The sequence below is a fragment of the Ursus americanus genome, chromosome 9 (genome assembly GCF_024610735.1).
Source record: "Ursus americanus isolate L20-20 chromosome 9, mUrsAme1.1.p, whole genome shotgun sequence".
Taxonomy (NCBI): Eukaryota; Metazoa; Chordata; class Mammalia; order Carnivora; family Ursidae; genus Ursus; species Ursus americanus.
In genome coordinates, this window is record NC_142135.1 from 47,051,628 (window position 1) to 47,073,767 (window position 22,140).

Sequence of the window (22,140 nt, forward strand, 5' to 3'; positions counted from 1 at the left end):
GCTGAATGTTTAACCGACTGAGCCACCCAGGTGTCCCCAGAAATTAACTGTTATCAAATGTGAATGCAAGGGAGTTTCTGAGACGGCAGGGTTATTTCAGAGGAAAGACTATAATCCATGGAGCATGTATCTTATAGTGATCTACAGGAAGTTGCCAATTCAGATAGCAAAAAGATACCCATCTTCCCACATTATCTGAGTCTATTTAACTGATAAAAATATGCCTAAATTCTTAGCACCACACTTGACACACGTTAAGCACCCAATACATGTAAGTACTATGACAATAGTTTATTATTTCTTTTTCACAGAAGATCAAATATTTCCTTCCTGTTATTAGGATATCTAGTTCTTACTGAAACTCAAGGTCATTTTTGCTTAGAATAAAAATATGCCAGATTCTAAGAAGCTATTTCCAATAAAAAACAATGAAAGACTGATACATGCTACAACATGGATGAACATTATGCTAAGTAAAAACAGCCAGTAATAGAAGGTGACATATTGTATGATTCTTTTCCTAAGAAATGACCAGAACAGGCAAAGCCACTGGGACAGAAAACAGATTAGTGGCTGCCAGGAGCTGGGAGGAGAGAGGAATGAGGAGATACAGTTCATGAGTATAGTCTTTTTTTAAGGGTGATGAGAATTTCTGAAATTAGATAGTGGTGATGGTTATACACAAATCTACTGAAATATATTTTTTAAAAGGGTAACCTTGTGGTATGTGTACTATATCTCAATGAAGTTATTTCTTTAAAAACCACTTTTATAAGAATTCAAACAAATGACATGTTTAGATAGAAACTTTTCAATTCTATGGCAAACTCTAAACTAAGGTTAAAACGTAAAAGTTTATATATGGAAAATGTTACATTACCTTGCCACAAATACTAAAATAAAATATTCTACCTGGAGGTTTGTCTTGTTGAAGGGTCTCCATTTTCATGTAAGGCATCACCATTTTGCTGTATTTCTACTGAAAAACAAGAAAGAAAGCAAGCAGGTTTTTACACACTTCTTGCTGGGTTATTTTTCCCCTTCAAATTTTAAAAACACATAAAGTTATCTTACTGGTTGGAGATGAGCTGCAGTTTGTTAGATTTTCTTGCTCAATCACCAGTCCATCGAGCACGACTATTAATTCACCGGTTTGCACTATACCATTCTTATTTTCCAAAGAAAGTTTTAATTGTTCTTTCACTCTTTCCACTAGAAAAAAAAAAATCTTAAGTTAAAAGCTTTTGGCACATACAAAATTATGTGTTAGGAATCAAAACTACACACCAAGAATTACTCTAGTTCAGTACTTGATGGCTATATGTGTAAAGAATTATTTGCACTTTTATCAGTAGACCCTTCTATACTACATCAGGCTCACTCCCTTTCACACCAAGTTGAAAAACTCCTTGTCCCTCACCCATGCTTTCAATGTCATCTTTAACTGCTCCTCTGCACTGTATAAAGCATAGAGAACAAATAAATATATGCAGATAATAAGCACAACAATTACCTAAACTTGCTCTTCAGCCTATAAGACTTGTGGTCAAGGCAAAATTTCTGCATGGTAGTCAGGTAGTCTGGTTACTGATTCCAGCTCTAGAACTTATTGTTGTACTTTGAGTAAATAGTCAAACTATATAAAGCCTCAGTTCCAGTCATTATAAAATGGAGATAATAAAGGCATCAAACTAAAAAGGACTGTCATGAGGTCCAAATGCAAAATCACACAGAAAGTTCTTAGCACCACGCTTGACACATGCTAAGCACCCAATAAATGTAAGTACTATGACAATAGTTTATTATTTCTTTTTCATAGAAGACCAAATATTTCCTTTCTGTTATTAGGATATCTAGTTCTTACTGAAACTCAAGATCATTTTGCTTTGACTCCTATCCCACAGAAATACATTAAGTTTTTAGCGATCCCTTTACTATCCAAAATGAAGCCAATTACTTCAGTCTGATATTCACTGGCTCTCTGCAGCTTTTGGAACCATGGAACATAGTTCTTTTTAGATTATGTCCTGAACTTTGGTCTTTCCTATATTTAACAAATTTGGGTGTCCTCCCTCCCCCATTTATCAAATGTCCAGCCTAAGCATACTAATTATCCAAATACAGAAAAGACAAAAAAAAAAAAAATCTGGAACCAGTATAATCACTGGACAGAAATTATTTGCAAAAATTTTAAGAACCATATAATAAAAGAAGGCCTTTTAGATTATATGCCCCAAACTTTATGCCCTCGTAAAACCTCATTTCCACTCCACATCACAAAAATATTAGTAAGAACAATTAGAGACTAGGCAAAATACAAAAGTATGGGGGGGGAAACCTACAAAAGCACGAATTTCAGCTTTACCTAGATTCTAATCCTCTATACCTGAAGAAAACTACACTGGCCACCATTCTATTTCGTTTTTGTGTTCACTCTCTATTTAAAGTATCTGGAATGTGGAGATTCAGTTCTTGTTCCTAAAATATTTAGCTTGAGTAGATTCTGAAAGAATAACCTTTCCAAAATCCCTTTAATCTAGGTCTCTTAGTGGTAAATTCTCTCATTTTTTAATCTGTAAATGTCTGCATTCTCATCTTCAAAAGATTTGTTGAGCACACTATTTTGTATTGATGATAATCTCTCAACTCTTTGAGGATATCTTTCCCACTATCTTCTTCTATTACTGCTAAGTCTGCAATTCTAATTTATAAATCCATTCAAATGATCCTTTTCTCTATAGCAGGTTTTTTTTTTTTTTTTGGTCTTTGGTGTCATGCATTTCACTTGATGAAAGCATGACTTTATCATCTTGCTTGGGATATAATGGACCTAAGAATTTATTTTTTATCAGTATTCAAACACAGCCATTAACTCTTAAAATATCTCCTCTACTCCACCCTCTATTGCAGGGGTGGGCAAACCGTGGTTACAGGCCAAATCTGGCCTCTTACCTGTTTTTGTGAATAGTTTTATTTTAACACAATCATGTTCATTCATTTACATATCTTCTATGGCTGCTTTCCCACTATAATGGAAGAGCTGAATATGTATGAGACTGTATGACCTGCAAAGCTTAAATATTTACTATCTTGGCCCTTTACAGGAAACATTTGCCAATCCCTGCTAATAACGGCTTCTTATAATTTATAATCTTTGATGGTGAGTTCATTCTCTGATATTAGACTAAGAGTCATCTTTGGGCTTTAGTACAGTCAGGGTTTGTTTCTAATTCTGTCAGTGGTTTGAGGGCGCCTCCAAGAGTCTAGACTACAGGAGTCCAAGCTCAGCTCCCCTATGTGGTTATCTGAAAGTGCTATCAGCATCATCCACTATTCTACCTCCAGTCTGTAAGATTTTCCTTATCTTTATTTTTTATTTTTTGGGAAGAAGGGGGCCTTGAAGACCACTTTGCCTCTTTGCAAAGATCAATGCCATAAAAATTTGTTCTATCCGGGACACAACTGCTCTGCAGTGGGGTGTTGTTTACAGCAGCTAGTCTTTCACAATTCTGAACATGGAAAATTGGGATATAACATTTCTGAGTCATAAAATTGGGAGGACTATCACATAAGTAACTCCCATCTACATGTGTATGTATGTACACTGGGAGAGGGAATGAGAGTAATCTTCTAACAGTATAAACAAACCAACTCAGCCATATTCATCTATTCAGTATATCAATGCCTTATGTGTACCAGACACTATACTGAGAAAGCAGGATAAACACTGACCAGCCTGAAGTAAACCTCCCTACCGTTACTCCACTTATTTCTTTTAACAGACTTATCACCAGAATTTGGGGGCCAGAGGGGGTTAGAGGGGACCTGACTAAACTGAAGTCTCCAAAAGAGCAGAAATTGTGTCCATCTAATTTAGTGATGTAACCTCAATACCTGCCAGAAGGTAGGTGCTTAATAAATGTTTAAAATAAATTATTAAGACAGGACTGTCCTCAGGGAACTTGTAATTTTACAACTTTTAATTTATAATCTGATTTTTCTTTCCTCTCAGACATTCTTTCTAAGTTTTAATAGGGCAACAGAACAATCTGAGCCTCTGAGAAGCTAGATATATGACTAGATGATTTATCCTTCCATCACCAATTTGTAAAAAACATATACTCTTTCTTTCCCCACAGAAAATAAAAGATCTTCAAAAATCTTGTTTTTTAAGGTTTCACATATTTAGATTTAACTCATATTCTGAAGCCATTTTAAAAAACTGCTTGTCCACTGTATTATCTATTGCTAAGTAACAAATTATCCTGTAGTCATTAAAAATATCAGTAATCATTTATTACTGCTCAGTTTCTGTGGGCTAAAAATTTGGGAGCGGCTAGAAAATCTGCTTAAATGGTAGCTCATATACACAGCTAACAAGCTGGTGCTGAGAGCTGAGAAGAGGCCTCAGCTCCTCTCCATTTAGGTGTTTCTACAGGGCTTCCTGAGTCTTCACAATGGTAACTTCGGACTACATAATCCAAGAGACCAAGGCAAATGCTGAAATGTCTTTTACGACCAAGTTTTGGAGGTCCTATGCTATTACTTCTCTCATGTTCTGTCACAGACCATCTCTGATTCAATGTGGGAGGGACCACACAAGGTGCAAAAACCAGAAGGTAGGAATGCTTGGGGCAGTTTTTGAGGCTGGCCATGATACAGATTATACGACTATAACAAAATTTTAGAAACAAAACAAACTTGTAATGGGTTACAAGTTGTAAGAGTCCCAAGAATAACCAGGTGTTCTAAATACCAGGTCTTTCCATTATATCACACTATGAGTCAATGTGCAATAACTCACAAAGTGCCCATCTCCTGGCATGTAACAAAATTAATAAAAATTTATAAAAGAAATAAAAAATAAAGTAATAAATGTGTAAGAAGAAAGTAGATAACTGAAATATAGGGATTGAAAAACATTCTCCAAGCATTAAAAAAAATGGGAATTGGATAAACTTTAATGTCAGAAAAAATATTAAACTTCTATCAATCAAAACTAATGAAAAAGTGGTAAATGATTAAAAGAAAAAAGAGCTCATATATCAGTGAGAAAACAAAGAACAACCAACAAAAAAGGTACAAAGAATATAAGACAATCACAAATGAAATACGAATGATCAATAAATGTGACTTTTTTAATTACTAAAAAAATGCTTTGATAAAAACAATCTTCATTTTTACAATCTATTAGTATGGCAAATATTTACAAATAGGCACTCTCATATGCTTCATTGTGTGTACAAATTAGAGTAATGTTTCAGGAAGGCAATGAGACCACTATGCATAGCTAGAGGCTTCAAACTGCTCACTCCTTCTGACCTAGTAATTTCAATCCTAAAAATCTTTCTGAAGAATAGAAATGCATTTATATCATTGGGTATGAGAATACTCTTTGTTCAAAAGCTTGGTTTTAACATATTTTAGTCTGTGCTGATACTAGGTGAATTTTTTAAAAAACTTAAGACTTAGCAAACTAAACAAATTAGTTTTAGCTAAGTAAGACTAAAGCAAATTTTTAAATAAAATTAAATTTGATTATGCTCTGTCCTCTGTCATAAACGACACATTTCTCTGCTGTGTTTCCCTACCATTCAATGTAAAGGGATAATTTTCAAATTATCTGATTACTGTGAATCACTTGGGACATAATTCAATTTAAAGTGAACTTAATGGATTTCAAAATGCTTTCCTCAACAAGAGTTAAGTTCTTGGTTCTACTAACACCATAAAAAAAAAAAACAAAAAAAACAGTGTAGTCCCTAGTGTTTGAGTGGCAGTCATCTGATTCCTCCCTCGGGTGTTTAAAGTAGCTCTGTCTCAAAACTGAAACACAAAACGAAGTCCTATATACACTCTGATGTCGTTATTAGCTATACTACTTTTACACTTTTTACCCATGAATGGTGACAAAGATTCTTTCCTTAAACTCCAGTCAGGCTCCTCTGAGCCATCTTCCTGACTAGGCCTCAACCTTGGCCTATAAAAACTGCAAATGCTCAGCACAGATGATCTCATCCACCATCTCCCCCCTCATTAAAAAACCTGCACACACTAACAGAGTTCGAACAACTCAAGGATGATCGTAGACCCACTTAAAGTGCCTGCCTGAGAAAATTCAGGGCTGCTAAAAAAATGTAATGTTTCTTCCAGTCTACACCAGTAAGAGGCCCCTGAATACCCTATCTTAGAGCATTTACTAAAAAGGGCTTACAATGGTGAATCTTTCCTCTCTCCCTTTGAGATGTAGTTGACCCTTGAACAATGCAGGATTCAGGGGCACTGACTCCCTGCACAGCTGAAAATCCCCCTATAACTTTCGACTCCCCCCAAATTTAATTATTAATAGCCTACAGATAACCAGAAGCCTTACTGATAACAGAAACAGTGAACACATAAAATGCTCTATGTGTTATATACTGTATTCTTACAATAAATTAAACTAGAGAAAAGAAAAATATAACTAAGAAAACCCTAAAGAAGGGAAAATGTATTTATGGTATTGTAGCGTAAAAAATCCAAAAAATATTAAGTGGAACTGCACCGTCCAAACCTGTGTTGTTCAAGGGTCAACTGTATATGTTATCTCCTATAATTCAGGAGTGTCTTTTTCAAGGACAGGGCCTAGGACTCACAGTACACCTGGGAGAACAGAATCCTAACTAGCAGAAAAAACTGGCCTAATCCCATTTATACCAACAAACTCTTCCTCATTTTTCACTTCCCTGACTCTACTTAGTTTCCACCCACACCCATCCACCTCTACTTCCTCATTCTCGCCTTGAAATGCCCAGTTACCTCTATACAAATACAAGTTGAGTTCAGATCAAGCTGGACCCTCTTCCTTACTGCAACAGTATTATTAGGGATTAAAATCTGTCCTTACCATTTTTACTAGTATCAGGCTTCGTTTATCTTTAAGAATAGAGGGATTTTTCCTTTGCAGTTTAAGAAACAGTGGGACTGAAAGAAATATATCTCAGATAGCAGTATCCAAGGCAGATAACATACCACATATTGCTGCAGAGCCCATTAGATAACTTCCATAATTTAGAATGGCATTCAAGTGATCTGAAAGGCTGGAGTGCAAATAAGGGCTTAAATCTACATAAACTTCTGAGACAATGTATCAGAGAACTGCATGAGCAAAAGCTTTGGTCATTATCCAACTAGGTTATGACAAAAAAAAAAAAAAAATGAAGGGTAAGGACTAGAAGGCTTGCTGGGATTTAAATGTGAAGAAATGAAAGAATTTCCCTAGTAAGCTGCTGTTGGATATCTTTGGGGAAAATATAAGATGATTTTAGGTTTAGTTGTGGGTTTTATTTAAGGTGGTAACAACTCATATTACACCACAAAGGCCAAAGAAGTAAATATCTTCAAACTCGGAGATATACCTAATCAAATGAATTAAGCCTCCACTCTTACTTCAAATATATCAGGAGAAGGGATAGAAAAATATGAATTTATAAGAAGAAAATGTCAGGGCCTTAAGTACAAGAAGAAATCAGCCTCATTAATTTGAAGAGGGGCAACATCCAAGTGCCAAGCCAACAGGCTAAATCAAAGGTACCCAAGAATTTTATCAGTTATGAGTGTATTTTAAAATTCTACAAGGCTATCTAGAACTACATTAACTTTATATTATTCTAATTAAAATTAAAAGCTAAGGATCAGAAAACCAGTGTTCTAGTCAAAACTCTGCAATTATTTCTGTTCTTGAGCAAGCCACTTACTTAAAAGTTACTTAATAAATAAAATGAGTCATTGGAATTAATGCCATAGGATTCTTTTATCTTTAAAGCACTATGATTTACAAGCTTTAATTTTAAAAATTAATTTACTTACCTTCTGTTATAGGCATAGTTATGCTCCCCCACCCCCAAGATCGTATGTTTAAGTCCTAACGCCTGCTACCTCAGAAGATGACTCTATTTGGAAACAGCATCTTTAAAAAGGTAATTAAATTAAAATGAGGTGCCTCTCATCCAATAATGACTGATGTCCTTTTAAGAGGAGGAAATTCTGATACAGACACATGCACAGAAGGAAGACAATGTGAAGATATAAGAAGATGGCCATCTATAAGCCAAAATGAGAGAAGTCCTCAAAAGAAACCAACCGTGCTGACACCTTGATTTCAGCCTTCTAAGCTGCCAGAATTGTAAGTACACTTCTGTTATTTAAGACATCCAGTCTTTGGTATTTGGGTATGGCAGCCCTGACAAACTAATATACCTTTCAATTATTTTTAAAAAAAGAAAAAAAAAAAAAAGATGGACTGCCTAGGGTGTATAGGATGCTACTACTAGCATTTCTGAAGCCATCAACTTCAGAAATGTATGAATGTTTACAAAATTTAATTTTTCCTCTGAGCATATTCTGCTCAATTATAAGAGATAACTTCAAGTTTATACAATTTATAAAAGTTTCCTTTCAAAGAATATTGACATTCTAACCTTCCTACAAAATTATTTTGGCAGATAAATACAAAAATCTTTGCAGGGAGGATAATTATAATCTTTACATGAAGATTATATTATAATCTAATATAACAAAACTGGAAACAATCTAGATAGCAATGATAGAAGCATGGTTAAATAAATTATAGCTAAATTAGCTTGCAAAGAATACCACTAAATGATACAGGGAAATGTGCATAATATTAAGAGAGCTAAGCAGAATATAAAGCTGAATAAAGTCCGAATTGTTATGCTCATATCCACACAAAATTCACCAAACTGTTAGCAGTTATTATCTCTGGGTTGTGAGTTATGAGAAATAATTAATGTGTACTAGAAAAGAGGTGCCATGCACAGCCAAACACAAGACCACTCCTTCAAGTTTAGGAGAAGCAGCTATATTGCCTAATTCATAGAAACAAACACAGAAGGTCAAGCAAAATGAGGAGACAGAGGAATATGCTCTAAACAAGAACGAGACAAAACCTCAGAAAAAAACTAAATGAAATGGAGACAACTAATCTACCTGATAAAGAGTTCAAAATAATGGTCATAAGATGTTCACTGGACTGGAGACAAAGGTGGATGAACTTACTGAAAACTTCAACAAAGATATAGTAAATATAAAGAAGGACGAATGTGGGTTGAAGTATACAAAAAACAACAAAAAAATACACTAGAAAGAATAAGCAGATTAGATAATGCAGAAGAATGAATCAGTGACATGGAAGGAAGGGTAATAGCACCCATGCTAAGAAAAAAGAATTTTTTTTTTTAAGATTTTATTTATTTATTAGAGACAGCCAGCGAGAGAGGGAACACAAGCAGGGGGAGTGGGAGAGGAAGAAGCAGGCTCATAGCGGAGGAGCCTGATGTGGGGCTCGATCCCATAACGCTGGGATCACGCCCTGAGCCGAAGGCAGACGCCCAACCGCTGTGCCACCCAGGCGCCCCAAGAAAAAAGAATTTTTTAAAAATGAGGATAAGTTATGGGATCTCTTGGACAACATCAAGCAAAAACATTTATATTACAGAAGCCACAGGAGAAGAGGGAGAAAGGGACAGAAAACTCATTTGAGAAATAATAGCTGAAAACTTCCTTAACCTGGGGAAGGAAACAGACATCAAGGTTCAGGAGGCACAGAGAGTTCCAAAGAAGATGACCCAAGAGGGTCCATACCACAACATAATAATTAATATATCAAATATAAAAAAAAATTTAAAAGCAGAAAGAGAGAAGCAACTAGTAATGTATACAAGAAAAGCCACAAGGCTATCAGTTGATTTTTCAAAAGAAATTTTGTAGACCAGAAGAGAGTGGCATGATATACTCAAAGTGCTGAAAGAAAAAAACCTACAAGCAAGAATACTGTACCTGGCAAGGTTATTAATCAGCAGAGAAGAGTTTCCCAGACAAAGAAAAGTTAAAGAGTTTATCACCGCTAAACTGGCCTAATAAGAAATGTTATTTCTTTAAATGGAAAAGACAAGACCATAATGACAAGTAAGAAAATTACGAATAAAAAGATGTAAAATATGACAATACATACATAAAACATGGAGGAGAGGATGAAAAAAGGAGTTCTTTTAGAATGTGTTTGAACATAAGTGACCATCAATTTAATATACAGACTGCCAAATACTCAGGATCTTATATATGAACCTCACAGTAACCACACACCCAAAAACTAATAGCTACACAAAAAACTGAGAGGAAGAAAGCCAAGCATTATCTAAAGAAAGTCATCAATCGCAAAGAAAGAGAGCTAGAGAAGAAAGGAACAGAGAAGAACTACAAAAACAACCAGAAAACAACAAAATGGCAATAAGAACATGCCTATCAATAATTACTTTAAATGTAAATGGCCTAAGTATTCCAGTCACAAGAAATAGGGTGACAGAATGGATTAAAAAACAAGACCCATCTATATGCTGCTGCAGAGACTTACTTCAGACCTAAAGACATACGCAGACTGAAAGTGAAAGGATGAAAAAAAAATACTCCATGCAAATGGAAGTGAAAGAAAAAGCCAAGGTAGCAGTGCTTTCATCAGACAAAACAGACTTTAAAACAAAGTCTGTGAAAGAGAAAAGGACATTACATAATGATAAAGGGAATAATCCAACAGAAGGATATAACAACTATAAATACCTAAGCACCCAAAACTGGAACACCCAAATACATAAAGCAAATATTAACAAACATAAGGGAAAAACTGATAGTAATACAGTAACAGTAGGGGACTTTAACACCCCATTTACATCAATGGGTCGATCATCCAGGCAGAAAATCAATAAGAAAACAGTATTCAAACGACACGTTAGTCCATCAATTCTAATGGACTGAACAGATATATACAGACTATTCCATCCAAAAGTAACATTATACGTTCTTTTCAAGTATATATGGAACATTATCCAGGATAGATCATGTTAGGCCACAAAACAAGCCTCAATAATTTGAGAAGACTGAGACCATATCACGCATCTTTTTAACAATGGTACAAAACTGAATTACAAAAACAAACAAACAAAACAAATGCAACAAAAAAACCAAACCTGAAACAAACCCAAAAAACCGTGGAGGCTAAGCAACATGTTATTATACAACCAACCAATGGCTCAACGAAGAAATCAAAGAGGAAATAAAAAAATACATGGAAAAAAAATGAAAATGAAAACAGAACAGTCAGTACCAAGTTCTGGGATACACCAAAAAAAGTTCTAAGAGGGAAATTTATAGCAATACAGGCCTCCCTCAAGAAACAAGAAAAAGCTCAAATAAACCACCTATCCTTATACCTAAACAAACTAGAAAAGGAGGAACAAACAAACCACAAACTTAGCAGAAGAAAAAAAATAATAAAATCAGAGCAGAAATACATGAAAATAGAAACCAAAAACAAACAAACAAACCCAAAAAAACAACCAAAACACAACAGAAAAGATCAGTAAAATCAAGTGCTGGTTCTTTGAAAAGATAAAACAAAACTGCCAGCCTCATCAAGGAAAAAAGAGTAAAACCACAAATGAAAAAGAAGTAACAACCAACACCACAAAAATACAAAGGATTATAAGAGACTACTAAAAAAAAAATTATATGCCAACAAATTAAACAACCTAGAAGAAATGGATAAATTCCTAGAAACACAATCTTACAAAACTGAAAATCAGAACAGACCAATTACTAGTAACAAAATTGAAGTGGTAATCAAAAAACTCCCAATAAACAAAATAAAGAACCTACCAAACATTTAATGAAGAGTTAATACCTATTCTCCTCAAACTACTCCAAAAAACAGAAGAGGAGGGAAAACTTCCAAATTCATTACACAATGCTAGAATTACCCTGATACCAAGACCAAACAAAGACACTATGAAAAAAGAGAACAAGCCAGTATCCCTGATGAACACAGATGCAAAAATCCTCAACAAAATATTAGCAAAACTTCATTCAACAAAACATTAAACGATCATTCATCACCACTTTCAAGTGGGATTTACTCCAGGGATGTAGGGATGGTTCAATAGTCACAAATCAATGCGATATACCATATTAACAAAATGAAACATAAAAACCATATGATCATCTCAATAGAAGTAGAAAAAGCATATGACAAAATTCAACATACTTTATAAAAACTATATAGCCAAGAAAAAAGTAGAAACACAGCCACCATCAGACCAGAAAAGATATTATATGCTTATGAGACCTCATTTGTATAACCAAGATGAAATGCATGAATAAAAGCCAAGGCATACCAGAGAATTAAACTTTTACAGCTTCGAAAGAATATTAAAAAAAAAAAACAAAAAACTGTGTACATAAAAATTAGTATGGCTTTTACATTTTCTTGACCCATAACTCAAGTCCAAGAACTACATCAAAAACAGATTTTTAAGTTGTAAGTGGACTTTTGTTAAAAACAGAAAAAAAAATTTTTTTAAGCAACTTATTACTTAAAACATTAGCATTTTAACCTGTAACTCAGCATATCTTTTAGGAATGAGAAAATGTCTAAGGAAATAAAATGAACAGAGGCACTGGTTTGAGTAAAACTGCCTAAATGTCAAATAATATGACATTAGTTGAATCATAAACTAGAACTCTGGCTTTTAATCTTTGGATCACATAATATTTTGAAAATTTGCTAAAAGCAATGAACTCTCACCCCAGAATTATAAAAACAGGTATACCTCCCGATTTTGGCATACAATGATAGGAGATTTACAAATAACTGAAGCTTAAACCATCTTACCCAGACTAGAAAAATGTAGTATCATGGAAACATATTCATATTAAATTGTTAAATAAAAAAGCAGGAGATAAACCAGCAGATACAAAGAAAAAATATGTTTGTATCTATAAACAGGAAAAAGGCAAGAGACCAAGTTATTAGGAGTGGCTATCCTTGGATAGTAGAATTACAAATAATTTATTTTCCTCCATAATTTTGTATATGCTCTGTATTTTCTATAATGAACTAGTTATATAATGAGAAAAAAAATTTAAGAGTTGGAATTTATTTTGTACAAATTATCAACCGAGTTAGAGTAGGCTCAGATTACAATAATTTTTATAAGTTTTAAAGTATATAAAAAGTAAATAATAAATCACTGGTGATCACTGGTAACAGGATACTCATGGATGACTGAGATCATTTTGTAAATCTGTTAGATGGAGAAAGGCCAGAGTATGTATTTATTTCATACAGCACCACAAACTTAAAAGCAATCACAAGCATTAACTAAAGTTCTCTTTTGTAAATACAAAACAATTTTTGCTTTTGGACTTCAGGATACTTTGAAAAGTATCTAAAATAAATTTTTAAAGAAACAAAGATCAGAACAACTTACATTTTCTATTGTGTATTAAGAGAGCTTGTTTCAGATCTATTGTTGCTCTTCCCAACAAAGCATCGGCTTTTAAAGTATAATGACTCCAAACTCGAAATTCCAATGTAGTCTGTGGGGTCACATTTCTGTAAGGGTAAAATTATGATGAAAATACAGGAGTATACAATTACTTCAATAATTTTTAAAAAGCCATGAGTTGAGTTTTGAGAAAAAATATTGTATGAAACAGTAAACTATCTGAATTATAAACAAAAACAATTTATCTCTTCAACTACATTAGGACTTTAATAACTACATAAGAATTCTTATAAGTACCAAACCAAAACACCAGCAATAGATGAAGAGTCCTGCTGAGATTTCACAATAACACGAGTTCTATGTGAACTACTAAATATTTAAGACAACTGATGGTGTTTTAATAATTTTACTATACACAAATTTATAACATTATGTTTCAGAAAGGACAAAATTAACGGTGATTTTTCTGTCTTATTTATTTTTACAAGACGGTAACAGAAAATATAGCTGTATGGAATAATTCAATTAATAAACCAAAAAGCAAGAATTACTATGCTTCCTCTCTAAAGAAAACAAAATTAACCAAATATCTTTTCATGCTTAAAATTGTCTATTCGCACTAGAAAATAACACTACTTACTTTGAAATTATCCTACAACCAAAACAACAGAACAACTACACAAAGCACTGTAAGAAGCATTACTCCCCCTTTTGGAAATTTTGCATTCTCTATACGAGGTACTTACACAGTTAGCTGTTCATCCCATTTTGGATTAGAAGAACTACTGGATTTTGCTGTTTTCTTAATTTCTCCATCTACAACTACTTCTGTATATATTGCTGTTCCAAACCAGTTCTTTTTTCTTTTTAGTTTGGCACTAGAAACTAACAGAAACATGATAATCACTAGGAAGTATATGCAGACAAAAAGTAGTACTTTTCTATCAATAAAAATAGAACTGTGGGGGCGCCTGGGTGGCTCAGTCAATTGAGCGTCTGCCTTTGGCTCAGGTCATGATCCCGGAGTCCTGGGATTGAGCCCTGTGTCGGGCTCCCTGCTCAGCGGGGAGAGTTTGCTTCTACCTCTCTCTCTCTCTCTCTCTCTCAAATAAAAAAATAAAATCTTTATTTAAAAAAATGGAACTGTACTTCTTAGGAAACTCAAACTCTCTTCATTGAAGAATGAAGAAACAATACAAAAGGACTATTAATAATGCCTGAGAACCATTTGAATTTTTAACAGTTTTATTGAAATATAATTCATATACCATGTAATTCACCCATTTAATCTGTACAATTCAATGGTTTTAATATACTCACAGTTGTGCAATCATCACCACAAACAACTTTAAAAACATATTCATCACCCCAAAAAGAAACCCCACAAAAATAGTCACCATATTTCCTCCTAGTCCTTCCCCCTCAGCCTCAGGCAACTACCAATTACTCTCTGTCTCCATAGGTTTGCCTATTCTGGATGTTTCATAGAAATGGACTCACACAACATAGGGTCTTTTGTGACTGGCTTCTTTCACTCAGCATGCTTTCAAGGTTTATCCATGTTGTAGCATGTATCATTACTTCATTCCTTTTACTGAAAAATAATATTCCCACTGTATGGGTATACTTTCTTTTACTGTTTCATCAGTTGACAGAGATCTGGGGTGTTTCTACTTTTTGTCTATTGTGCATAATACTGCTCAACATTTGTACACAAGTTTTTGTGTGGACATATTTTTTCATTTCTCTCTGCATATACCTAGGAGTGGAACTGTTGGGTCATATGATAACTCTGTTGAATAATGCCAGACTGTTTTCCAAAGTGGCGGTACCATTTTACATTTCCACCAGCAGGGTATAAAGGCTCCAATTTCTCCACATCCTTGCCAACCATTTGAATTTAATCCTGACCTGCATCAAACGTCAAAAGAATGTAAGTATTTTCAGATTCAACATCACCTACGAACCTCTCTACCAGGTAGTGTTTCATACTTGCCTATTGAAAATTATATAAACTTCGGCAATTTAAAAAAAAAAAAATGCTTTACCAGGAAAGTTGGTTTCCAAAAAAAGGAAGTATTTGCTTTTTCAAATAAAAACATTAATTTCAAAATGTTATTTGAGAAGTTAATCATAACCCTTCACAAAGTGAATTTTATATCAAATTTACCTGATTTGGAGGAAGACCTGTTTAATTTAGGCTAAACAATTAATTTTAAACAATTTTTACAATACTAATTCAAATGAGGAGTACAAATTTTCAGGGCAAAGTACTGATTACCAAGCAATAATAAGAACTTATCAAGGTCACCTCTATAGTCTATTACCTATGAATACTGTGGGTCTGAGAAAGGGGAATGCCTTGCTCCCTCCATGCCATACCTCTATCACATGTTAAGGATATGAACATAAGCAAATGTAGGCTTCTATTCTACTATGAAAGAATAGTAACGTAAATAGTCACATGAATAAATCACTGAAACATGAAGTGATAAATGCTGCAGAAGTAGAATATCTGAAATACAGTAAAGTCTTCAATTAATTTTTCTTTTTTTTTTTTTTAGAAAGAGAAAGAGAGGGTAGGGAAAGGGGGAGGGGCAGAGAGAAAAAAATCTTAAGCATCTTCCAGGCCCAGGGAGCCTGACGTGGGGGACTTGATCCATCTCACAACCCTGAGATCATGACCTGAGCCGAAATCAAGAATTGGACGCTTAATTGACTGAGCTACCCAGGCGCCCTAGAGTCTTCAATTAATATCTGAAGAATAGCAAGAGAGAGTCAGAAAAATACTGTATTTAAGGACTGGCAACATAAAACAATCAGAGTATTCAATGTTATGCCTGAAGGGCTATACTCAGGGTCTTGGCAAAACTCACTCCCACCCTTCTCTGTTTCAAACTGTTCTAAGTTCAACACCACTGGATTGACACAGAAGGCACAGACATCTCTCTCCCAAAAAAATCCCCCAACCAAGATTCTTCACTCCAAATTAGAGTCATTTCCTCAAAATACGCAGGTCTTTCAATACACTAGAAGAAAGGGAAGGCAGTACTGCATGGTGTTAAAATCACAGGGTGTCTTTTCAACAAATGGGGCTGAAATGACTGGACATCCAAATGCAAAAAAATTAATGTAAACACAAACCTAACATCGTTCACAATAATTAACTCAAAATGCACCACAGACCTAAATAAATGTAAAACACAAAACTACAAAACTCAGAGAAGATGAGAAAACCTAGCCGACCTTGGTTATAGGGATGCTTTTTAAAATAGAACACCAAAGGCACAATCCATGAAAGAAACAACTGATAAACTGTACTTCATTAATGTTAAAAATTTCTGCTCTGCAAAAGACAATGTCAAGAGAATACAAAGACATACCACAGACTGGGAGAAAATATACATGAAAGACACATTTGATAAAGAAATATTATCCAAAATATACAGAGAACTCTTAAAACTCAACAGTAAGAAAACCACCTCATTTTTTTGAACATTTTATTATTTTTTTGAGAGAGAGAGAGAGCATGAGCAGGGAGAGGGAGAAGCACACTCCCTGCTAAGCAGGGAATCTGACGCAGGGCTTGATCCTAGGGCCCTGGGATCATGACCAGAGCCAAAGGCAGACGCTTAACCAAATGAGCCACCCAGGAGCCCTAAAAACCACCTGATTTTTTTTTTTAAAGATTTTATTTATTTATTTGACAGAGATAGAGACAGCCAGCGAGAGAGGGAACACAAGCAGGTGGAGTGGGAGAGGAAGAAGTAGACTCATAGCGGAGGAGCCTGATGTGGGGCTCGATCCCATAACGCCGGGATCACACCCTGAGCCGAAGGCAGACGCTTAACCGCTGTGCCACCCAGGCGCCCCAACAACCTGATTTTTTAAAAATGGGCCAAAGACCTTAACAGACACCTCACCAAAAAAATAAACGGACAGCAGATAAGCATATGAAAAGCTGTTCAACATCATATACTATCAGAAAAAAAAAGAAATTAAAACAACCATGAGATACCACTACATACCCATTAGAATGGCCAAAATCTCGAACACTAACAATACTAAATGCTGGGGACGATGTAGAGGAAAAGGTGCTCTTGCTCTTTGCTGGTGGCAATGCAAAATGGTGGTCACTTTGAGAGACAGTTTACCAGTTTCTTACAAACTAAACACAGGCTTACCATAGGATCCAGGAATTGTACTCCTTGGTATTTACCCAAAGAGGTTGAAAACTTATGTCTACACAAAAAAACTGCACATGGATATTTACAGCAGTTTTATTTATAACTGCCAAAACTTGAAAGTAACCAAGATGTCCTTTCAGTAGGTGAAATGAATAAACAAACTGTGGTGCACCCAGACAGTGGGATGTCATGCAGCACTAAAATGAAGTAAGCTATCAAGCCATGGAAAAACCTAGTGCATATTACTAAACGAAAAAGCAGGTTCATCAACTGTAATGAATGCACCACTCTGGTGAGTGATGTTAATAATGGGGGAGGCTGCGCATGTGTGGGGGCAGGGACATGTACCTTCCTCTCAATATTGCTGTGAATCTAAAACTCCTCTAAAAAAATAGTCTTAAAAAAAAAAAGAACTGGGTTTGACATATCTGGGTTCATATTTTAACTCTGCCACTTACTAGATATCTGACCTTAAGTAAATCAATTAACCTTTCTGATCCTCAATTTTCTCATTTGAAAAATAGGAGAACAATAGTATCTGATTCTCAGGATTGGTGAGTGCAAAGTACTATTATCATCAATGAATGCCTGGCACTCACCAATGGTAACTATTACTCTATTATTACTATATAGTACTGACTCTTCTGAATTAATTGTGGATACATTCAAAATACATCCACTGTATACCTTTTACTGGCAAAGTCTTCAATAATGTTGGTAAGGTAAGGAAAGTCATTTTTAAAAGATACAATTTTTAATTTCACAAAAAATGTATAACATGCTGGCAAAAAATGTATATAAGTAACTACAATGTTACAATTTTAAGTAAATAAAAGATAACCTTATTAATTCAAATAATTCTAATTAGTGAAATAAACGGGACAAACTTCATTCTCCCATTTAATAAGTTGCCTTTGGTGTTAACACACAAAATATCCTCTACTGTAAGATTATTTAAATACCAAAAATCTAACAGAAAAAGAGAGTCCTGTATGTGTGTATGTGTATGTAAAGAGAGAAAATTTAAGAATCCCACTCACAGTAACACCTCCCCTCAAAAAAAATCTAGTAATAAACTTAAAATGTATAGCATCTACCTGAAGATAACCATAAAACTTCACTGATGGACATAAAAGACTTGAAGGGAATGACATGATACATTCCCGGATTTGGAAGTTTTACACTGAAAGATTTCAATTATCTCTAATTTTAACACATTATTTTTAAATAATCTAAATGAGAACACTAACATTGGTTTTGAGGGAGTTTTTTAGGGGGCATGCCAGCAGAGGAAAAGGGAAGGAGACTCTAAATTTCAAATGAAAGGTAAAGAAAATTCAAGAATAGTTAAGATATATTTTAAAATACGAAGTAATGAGAGATTTTTCCCAATATATTTTTTAAAGTACTATACAATGGAAAAAAATAAAGTCCTATAAAATGAAAGTAATTAAAATAGTCTGACTGTGATATAAGGACAGAAGTGAAGAGAACAGAATAAGATGTTTGTATATGACAATGGCAGCATTTCACATCAATGGGGAAAGACAGATTATTCCATAAATGTTGAAGCATTTGAAAAGAATAAAGTTAAATTCATAATTCACAACACTCATACAAAAATATGAGATACATATGATCACAATTTAATTTAAAAAATAGTAAGGTACTAGAAGACACAATAGCTAAAAAATTACAAATATGAATATAACAGCCCATTAGTTTTTCAATCTTGAGTCTGTTTTTACATGCCTTGCACTTTGTTTCTGATTCTGTTTCTTTCCTGCAGAAAGCCTGAAGTCTCAACTACTGTAGATGGTACTCTTCTGTGTGCTACTATGTTTATGTACATGCTTCACTCCAGTATAACACCACAGGTAGGTAGCTTTCTCTTTGATCTTTTTCTGTTACAGTTTTCCTGCTTTGCATGATCAATGTTCATATTCTTATTTTTTATTGCCAATCAGGTATGGGTTAAGAACAGAAATAGGAATAAAAATAAATCAGCTGATAGAGTATCTCAGTTTACTGACCATAACCTGCCAGACTGCAACAGCAGAAGGGCCTTCATCACAGTACTGATTGTTTTAAAAATAAAAATTAAAAAATCAATACCGAAAGAAAGAGAAAGGAAGGAAGAAAGAAAGAAAAAGAAATCTCAATACAGAGGTCACTGTTCTCTAATATAAGGAGCAACAACTGGGGAGTCCAAAAATCTTGTTGCTTTCCTATTACTAACAGAAGGCACTTAACTCTGATTCTCAGTCTTTACTGGTAATATAGTAAATATTTATTCCAAAAGGTACTGTTAAAGCGTAAGATTGTGGATTTTAAGGTGCTTCGTATTTAAAAAAAAATTAGATCAAGAAAATGAAAGAAAAGTGAAGAGAAGAAGGGAGAAAAGCAAGGCACTACAATCTGGAACCATCTAGCATAGGTCCAAGTTCAGTTTCCCAAGAGTATCACTGTATTTCAAAGGAGAACAGTAACTGATACCTAAAATGATAAATACCATAATGGCACCACCTTGGCTACTTGCACTTCTCTGGTCTACATCTATTTTCCATTTGGTTCTCTAGACTTCTGGTGATTCCATGAGCTACCGGCTAGCTGTTCAATAGGTTTCTTTTGGGCTCAAATCAGTCAGATCAGATTTTCGTTATTTCAACTAAGAACTCACACAAAGGTCAAGACCAAGAAGAAAGTTACACATCAGACACGGTGGCCACAGGTCCTGCACAAATAAGACTGAAAACCAAAAATGTGGCTCTAAGTCTCTTATATAGAGCAAAAGAAGAAATATTAGGAATTATGTAAGTGCTTCTTAAGTGGAGTACACATCAGAATCATCCAGGGAATTGCTTCAAAACATACATCCCCATGGTTCACAGAAGACGAAATACAATATCCCTTAAACCTGGCTCAACCTCACTTATAATGAGAGAAAAGATATTTACAATGACACGATCTTAGATACCACTTCTTACCTAACTATCAACAATCCAAAGCTTGATAACATATTTTGATAAAGCTATTGGGAAATAGGCGCTCTCTTAGATAGCTGGGAACAGGGAATGGTACAGACCCTATAGAGAGGAATATGGCAATAACTTGTGATATTACATGTGTTTACTCCCCAACTCGGCAATCTCATTCTAGGAATCTATCCTAACGAAACATGAATGATATTTGCATAAAGCTATTTAACGTAGCGCATTTTGTTATAGCAAAAGAGAAGAACCGTGATGTCCAACAACAGGAGACTAGTTGAATTAGCTTTGGTATATCTATTCAACAGAGTATTTACTGTGCAGCAACAAAAAGGTATATACCCTACTATGAAGCAAACTTTAGGATATTACTACTGTTAAATGAAGAAAAGTCAAGTGCAGAAAAATACCTAAGAAGTGGCAGGTTGAGAGGAGATATATGAATACATATACTGTACATATCTGCTTATATTTTCAAAAACCAATGGGAAAATAAGCCAAAACTAATAAAAATGTTTACATACATTTTTAGACAATGGAGAGAGGTGGAAGGGATGGGATGGAGTAACCAGACCTCTTCAAATGTACCTTAATTTAACAATTTTAAATCCAGAGCTATATAAATGCTTTCTTTACGTGCAATAAACAAAACTAAATAAAAATAAATGAAAGCAATAAACCTAACTGATTATCCAGTTGGTGATAAAACCAAATGGAAAATTACTTTAAGTTACTTTCAAATGTAGTATTCTGACTATACATCCTAAGGGTGGGAACTCACAAAGACATCTTAAACTGTAATGAGTGGGCCTGTTGTTTTTAGTAATTTCAATGTTGCCAATCTAGATGTCTAATGTTGTGTGTGTGTGTGTGTGTGCGCGTTAGGATAACACAGATAAAATTATGTTACTGTCATTTGGAATTCAGATTTTTGGGCTAAGAGAAAAGAGATAGAAATATAAAGTCAAATAAAGTAAAAATATCTTTTTTCTCCTTTTAGTGGAACATGGTATTTAGAGACTACGGCTATTCTGAATTTGAAGTATCAGCATGAACTTAGGATTTGTTTTTTGCTTTCTAAGAAAATAAACATTTCCTAGCTCTGGTCACTGAAACTCCTAGAAACAACTGACCTCACAGCAATAAGTACCATAGGAATTACAGTATCTTTCTTCTTACTCTGGCTTCAATCCCACCCCTCCTGAGGCAAATATAATTTCTAATGTTCTAAGCACAGAGCCACATACACATCCCTCCTTTTTTTATAACCACATGGTTACTATATACTATGTATACTACCCTATACCTTTCACTTAACAATATTATCTTAGAACCTGGCTCCTTTGCATACATATATTTATTTCATTGTCTAACTAGGATTCCATTGCTGTCTTTTGCTATTACGAACTTTCTCCCTTCCTTCCCCCACCCCTCCAATATATATCTTACCTCCAGGAATTTTTCTATCTTACAGATATTTCTATTGTTTATATATAATGAATGAATTATCTGAAGCCTCCTAACCAAGACTCTCCCAACTTCTGCAAATGTTCCTTATTCCTCTAATGCTTTCTGCTGCCAATCTAATTTGAGATGAATTCTGACTCCTCCCGTAAGAGTTAAAAG

General features: G+C 34.5%; 1 protein-coding gene across 7 annotated transcripts in view; it reads right to left on the reverse strand.

The window, feature by feature from the left end:
* WWP1 (WW domain containing E3 ubiquitin protein ligase 1) overlaps positions 1 to 22,140 on the reverse strand; it is a 113,773-nt gene that overhangs the window by 60,889 nt on the left and 30,744 nt on the right. For 5 of the 7 annotated variants that reach the window (XM_087864772.1, XM_045806025.2, XM_045806021.2 and 2 more), the window contains 4 exons: positions 14,084 to 14,222; positions 13,320 to 13,444; positions 1,075 to 1,212; positions 913 to 979 (listed from right to left, as the gene is read on the reverse strand). In XM_087864772.1, coding sequence (XP_087720898.1) covers positions 913 to 979; positions 1,075 to 1,212; positions 13,320 to 13,444; positions 14,084 to 14,222 — 469 coding nt within the window. Of the gene's footprint in view, positions 1 to 912; positions 980 to 1,074; positions 1,213 to 13,319; positions 13,445 to 14,083; positions 14,223 to 15,096; positions 15,249 to 22,140 lie in introns of all 7 variants that reach the window. The other 2 variants (XM_087864770.1, XM_045806023.2) reach the window with 2 other exon arrangements.